Source organism: Gavialis gangeticus, unplaced genomic scaffold (assembly GCF_001723915.1).
Source record: "Gavialis gangeticus isolate Ggan-Ray unplaced genomic scaffold, GavGan_comp1, whole genome shotgun sequence".
Lineage (NCBI taxonomy): Eukaryota > Metazoa > Chordata > Crocodylia > Gavialidae > Gavialis > Gavialis gangeticus.
The window spans coordinates 50,718,361-50,724,636 of record NW_017728997.1 but is presented as its reverse complement, the minus strand read 5'-3'; the positions used below and the strand labels follow the sequence as shown (position 1 = coordinate 50,724,636).

General features: G+C 46.6%; 1 protein-coding gene across 4 annotated transcripts in view; it reads right to left on the bottom strand.

Annotated features, from left to right (window-relative positions):
- CACNA2D2 (calcium voltage-gated channel auxiliary subunit alpha2delta 2) overlaps positions 1–6,276 on the bottom strand; it is a 900,071-nt gene that overhangs the window by 282,018 nt on the left and 611,777 nt on the right. For all 4 annotated transcript variants that reach the window (XM_019505183.1, XM_019505184.1, XM_019505185.1 and 1 more), the window contains exon 5: positions 2,805–2,849. In XM_019505183.1, the coding sequence (XP_019360728.1) occupies positions 2,805–2,849 (45 nt within the window). The remainder of the gene's footprint in view (positions 1–2,804; positions 2,850–6,276) is intronic.

Below are 6,276 nucleotides of genomic sequence, written 5' to 3'. Positions count from 1 at the left end.
AAGAAAATCCACATTTTTCTGCAGCAAATGGAAAACTCGGATCATTGCTGAGTACTAAGGGGAGGGGAGGGGAGGGAAGGGTTTGGGGGCTAAACAGTATGAGATCATAAAAGTAAAGACTGTGCCCCAGACTCAATCCAGCATGAAAAATTTCAGCTACATGTTTATGATTTGGGAACACTCTAAGCAACTGAATATAAAGTCTTATGCTGGGTAGTGTCAGGCAACCTTAACTATGGGTATCACTGCTTGAGTCACCAATGATCCTTATCCAATGTGATTTTAAACATCTTAGCTGATGATAGAGTTGCCATGTCGCCTTGAAGGTAATTTGAGATCAGTAAAAACGCGAATGATGCAAATATGGCCCTCTGTAGTTAAGAGATCTGTGAATAAAAAACAAAGCCTCATCTTCTCTTTCATGAAAACATCTAACTCACCTCTGCTTTTCCTCTCCCAAAATATTCACAGGGGCTGATTAGAGTCTCCGACTTCCCCTAAAAGGAAGTCATGCCTGCTTGCCATTTGTCATCACCATTTATTGATTCCTCCAGTAGCAAGTTCCTGTCAAACTTCCTATTCCCAGGACAGGAGGGGCAGGCTGTGTGACTCCCTGCTGCATCAGCAGGGGAAAATGGTGCCACAGCTTTTGTCAGCAGCTGCACTTTGAAGAAATTGATCTTATCTGATCTCAACTGGCCCTCAGGCACTCTTCTTTCTTGTTATTTCAAAGCTACTGTGACGGAAGAGCTAGATCTGAATATATGATGCGCTGTTTGGAACTAAACTGCTTAATGTTTGTATAAATTCTAGAGCTGGACGAATCCCATTTCTCAGGCCAAGCCCAGGTCTTTGGCTCAGAATCCAGCCTCACCTTCTGGATGTATATTTATAAAGTATTCAGTGAGTAGTTTGAATAAATCAGTTTCAGGCAACGATGGAGGGTTTGTAAGCTGCTCATTGCAGCTTTTTCTTATTCAGGATATGTGGTGTGAGACTTCACGTGACTTCATTTCTGCCTCCATATTGGGCAACCTGAAGCACGTTAGAAATATAACAAAAGGGAAATCCTACAATTTACTACAAATTCACTGAACTTTCAGGATTTGCAAATGTTCTCATGGATGAGTGAGGAATTAAACCAACCTCTCACATCAGGGAATTTCACAACCACTCAGGACTATGTCCTGGTTTCACTGTCATCTTCTCATCCATCAGAGCTCTTCTTGACTTCAAACACAGTATACTCACAAACATAGGAAAGAAAATCTGGGTAAGGTCATCAGGATTTGGCCTTATGTAAATAAACCGTTCTGGCATTCAGAAAGCAACACTTCTCACTGCTGTCTAGGCAATACTCAGTCAGGCTTTGTGCTGCTAACATGGCTAGGCAGCCATTTTTTATGTAAAATAATTTATAGAGCATTTGGCTCACAAGGGTCTGTCTCAGTCAAACCCCATCATCTCTTGCTGTTTCCAGCTTTGACAGCCCTGGAGAGGGAAGCAGCAGCAGGGTGGGCAGGGTCACCAGAATGTCAGCAGAAGCAGCAGGGCCTAACCCATGACTCAGGAGTGTCACCTCCAGCAGCGAGGGAAGCTCCAGCTCCAGGGACCTTTGTTCCTTGACTTCTCTGCTGAGGGTGGAAATAAGCATCTGTGCAGCACCAGAGCTCTTGTGATGTGTAACCTCCTCATCAGGAATCAAAATCATGCATGCTACAGAAAAGCCATGGGATGGCAACAATCTGCATTAACTGCTGACAGGGGCAGGCATGGCAAAGGCTATTTACTATCCCACACCTTCTTGAGATGTTCCCTCCCCCATCTTCAGTTCCAACCCCATAAAGTCTATGGGGAAGCAGCTCTGTGAGAAGCAGAAGCCAATGCTGCCTTATGGCTTCCATCCAACTTGGAGGGCACACTGAGTGCACCTCCCCACTGCAGCAGCTCACAGCTGAGAGGATAATCAAGCAAACTGTCTGACTTTTATAGAGCAACTCTCTTCACAAAGGATCCCAAGGTACTTTACAAGCTCCATACCTAGGTAACCTATCACCTTCCAGTAAAATGCAGCCACCTCTGGGGTGAAACAGGGCAACAGCTAATGCTTGTGAAGTGCTTTGAACAGACAAAGCACCGTTTAAGTGCTATCATCACAAAAGTATCTGGCAAATGCCGACCCCCTTGGGAGCCCAGGGAAATTCAAGCTGTCTGGTTTATATTTAAAGCACTGATTGCCAGAATCACAGGATGGCTTTGCTGGGAGGGGGGCTAGAGAATTAGATTCAGTCTCTAATTAAAGCTTTGCTCTTCATTTGAATTTCAGATGCCAGCTTTAATTTTAGAAACTTTCTTAGGCAGCGAAGTGACTTGCCTGAGCGAAAGTGCACCTGGCTCTGGCTGATGGGTCACTGAAGCCTGGGCACAGGCTCACATGGGACAGCAGGGCAGAGCTTTGTGTGGAACAGAAGGAGTGTACGAAGAAGGGGAGGAATCCTCCCCAGGCTGCAGGTTGGAGGTGACCTACTGGGTGGAGTGGCTTTTGCAGACCCTAAGAGGTCCTCTTTGTAGGTGACAGAGCAAGAAAAGCAGGCCCCCAACTCAAGTTGCTTATGCTCGCTCTTCTCCCCTTAGTCCCCAGACCTGAGCTCTGCTATGTCCACAGCTTCCTCAGTAGCACGATGCCCTGAGTGTGTGTAGGAAGTGCATGAGAAGGGCAGACAAAGGAGACCATCAGTCCACATGTACCCTCTGCTCATGACACAGCTAGGACATGTGACCTAGGGTGCAGGGATTGTACTTACATATTCGGTGTCTGCCTTGGAGTCGTAGTATTCAATATCCTCCTCCTACAGAGAAAAAGGGAGAGGACCGATTAGCTTAATATACAACCCAGGATGGCAGGACACAAGCCCTCTATCACCCACACATTCAGACGGACTGTGCATTTTTGCTGCCTGGGGCATATGCCACAAAAACAAATAGAAACATGGTATTGCTTAGAAGGAATTTCCTGCAGGATATATGGGAACTTAAAAACAATTCAACCCTTGAGCCATTGCACTGATAGGAGCTGGCCTTTGGCTTCCTCCTTTCCCCTTGGACATTTTTTTCCAGTTTCTAAAACTGTGCATTAATTGTAGCACTTGCTTTACCAGCACAGACTCAGCACCAGTGTCAGCAGAGAAGAGGTGCCTCCCAACTTTACTCCTGCCTGACCTTCTGCTGACATCATGATGCATCTTCACAAGAGGCTACGATGTCACTTGTCGTTTCATCGTTACTGCTACAGCCTTGATGACATTGCCCTACATTATCAAAGAGGGGCTGTGATGCTGCAGCCCCCCAAAAAGTCAGTTGTGAAGTTATAGCCATAAAAAAAGCTGCTTTACTTCAACCGCAAGTTACTGGTCTTGACGCAGGAATTGCTGGGAGAAATCTATGGTCTGTATTATTCAGTCCAGTACTCTCTTATAGCCTTAAAATCTAGGATGCTATGAAAACTTGTACAAGGATCCTCTGTGATGAGGGGACATCCCATCATAGAGGATCCTTGTTCAAATTTTCATGTCATCCTAGATTTTAAAGGCACAAGACAGCATTGGTGCATGCTGGTGGGGGCAGGCTAGAAGAGTCAAGTACTCTTCTTCCCAGACCAGACAACAGCAGAAGCAACCAGACTGAAAAAATAGAGAACAGTTTCATCATTCCCATGGAGAAATACGTGCCATTAATTTGGGGTATTTAGAAACTATTTACGCAAAAAGGTCTGCTCCTATTCCTCTTCCCTGTGCGCTAGGACATGCGGCAGCTGATAAAATTCATAAAGAGGCAGGCAATTCAGAGAGCAGTAATACTGTCAAAATAGAATTTTATATTCCATCAAAAGGGGTAATTAAAGGGCACTCGGAGAATCTATTCTGCATGCAGGGCTGAAAGCCTGAATGAAGCAGCGAAGGCAGTGTGCACCGTGCTAACATGTCTGCCATTCAATCAGCCTTCCCCAGCCGCTGCACAAAACCATCTTTCTTTCCCAGAGCTGTGAATTCACAGACAGAGTTTTATTATTATTACTGTTATTATTTAAAGAGGAAATTGATCTGTGCTGAAAGCAGCAAGTCAGGCAAGAAACTCCACCCACTCCTATGGGGATCTCAATCCTTCCCCCCCACAACATGGGCACATCTGTGACAGAAGCCCCATGGGCCCTTCTTAGCAAAGTGGCTCACACCAAGCCCCATGACATAGCTATGAAAATGTATGGATGTGGCAGAAGGGGCTGCCTAAAAATGCACGTCAGCTTGGCTGTCAGTTTTCTGCAGGGACTGGACCTTTCTGCAGCAAGCTTGGTCAGTGATGGGGCTTCTGGAGCACAAAGGCAAGAAAACATACTTTGGGGGCATCTGAGGCAGTCACCACACATCCAGCCTGTCCTTGAGTCTGTGATCAGCAGAGGCTGAGCAAGCAGAAGATGCTGGTTGGACAGAGGGATAGCAGGACATCTTGTCTTTGTGGCCTGCTGCGAAAAGGAGCTGCCGATGTTGGGGGATCTGTGTGGGACTCCTGTGTGTCTCTGGATGCACTGAGGGTAGGGGAGAGGGAGCTAGCAGCTGCTGCAGGAGCAGGAGAGGATGAGAATCAGAGCTCTGGGACGTAGGGACAAACCTGCATGTCATGCTGCACAGAAGAACCAAGAGTGATTGATGGCTACTGTACTGTTTGTGTCTGATCAAGGATGCCCACTGCCTGTTTATTCCTGGTAATGGCATTGGAGGAAAGTCCCAAGGGCTGCAGGATTATCTCCACCCTAGGGTGAGGGGTGAATGTTAAAACCCTCTATTGCCAAGCAGAACCCCCACCTGCAAAGGGCTGAGAACTATGTAGGATTGATGAGCATACGAAAAACAGTCTGGGAGCACTGTTTGGGTGCTCATGTATTGGCATAGCCCCTGGCTGCTTTGGGCTAAAAACTCTTCTCTTTCAAATGTGGAGGGAGCAGAGAGGCTGTATGGAGCTGTGAGCAAACAGCAGAAGGGCAGGATTTCCACTGTGGGGGGAGCACGCAGCCCCAAGCTGCAGTGTGCACTGTACATAAGGCCAGGGCACAACATTCAGATCAGGACATAAGAATGTGGGCAGAACTGCTTCACTTTCCCTTGTGCCTCAACTGCAAGAGCACAGGTTTGGCCCTAAGCAGTTTGGATGCAGCAGCACGATGTTGCAGATAGAAAAGAATGATGAGCTCAATGGTGATAACCCATACATCATGGCATATATGGGGCTGCACTCAGGGCTCTGTATATGAGTTGGGTGAGTCCTGGGCACTGCCTGGTAATGGGCAGAATCAAGAGTTATCAGGTCAATATAAATAAAAAAAGTCTGTCCCTAAAGACATTACTTTCACTGTTGCAATTTTATTATGCACAATAGCTTTGAGGGTAAATTCACCTAGTGGTTTTGTGTGTCCAAGTTCACATGCCTGAAAAGGGGAGTGGCTGTCACTGGTGAGCCCTCAGCACTACCTGAAAATCAGGCCCCTTTGCTGTGCTTCAAGCTCAATACCCAAAATAACTGATTGGTTTTGAAAACCCGGGTTAGTGCTTTGCATTTATAAGCGTTGTACATACTACACAGGAGTAGTTCCATCCACTGCAGCCATATCAAGGTAGAATCTGGCAACCTTCTGACAGCACATGGCAATAATAGTGCACAGCAGGTTAGGACAGGACAGGTAGTGAAGAAGAATGTCAAACATTCAATAGAGACTAAAGGTGGGGGGCATTTAGGAGGACAAAATGTAATGATCTTGTTTAGGATCTTTAACAATTGAAGTAGTCACGGCTGTATCTAAGAGATGTCAAGTTAGTAACACAGTGCCCAAGACCACCAAGCTCTGGCATTGGTTCAGTACTCACACAGAGGAATAAATATGCCCTGTTGAATGACCAATTTCACAAACAGCTTGTCAGCTGCATCTATACATGCAATTAGTGCAGTGCAATAAACTCTGGTGTAGTTTGAGCCAGAGTAAACTGCTCCCGGGTGCAGTATTCACACCAGGGGTGGGCAAAATATGGCCCGTGGGCCAAATATGGCCTGTCAGGCCATTCTATCTGGCCCCTGGGGCCCCTAAAAAATTAGAAAATTTGTATTTATCTGCTCCTGGCTGTCTGTCAAAGATGACAAGAGACAGGGGCAGCAGGACGCAGGGGAAGCTGGCAGGACCCAACAGCCAGGCTTGCCCAGCCCATATTTTGCCCCCTCTCTCCCTCCCCC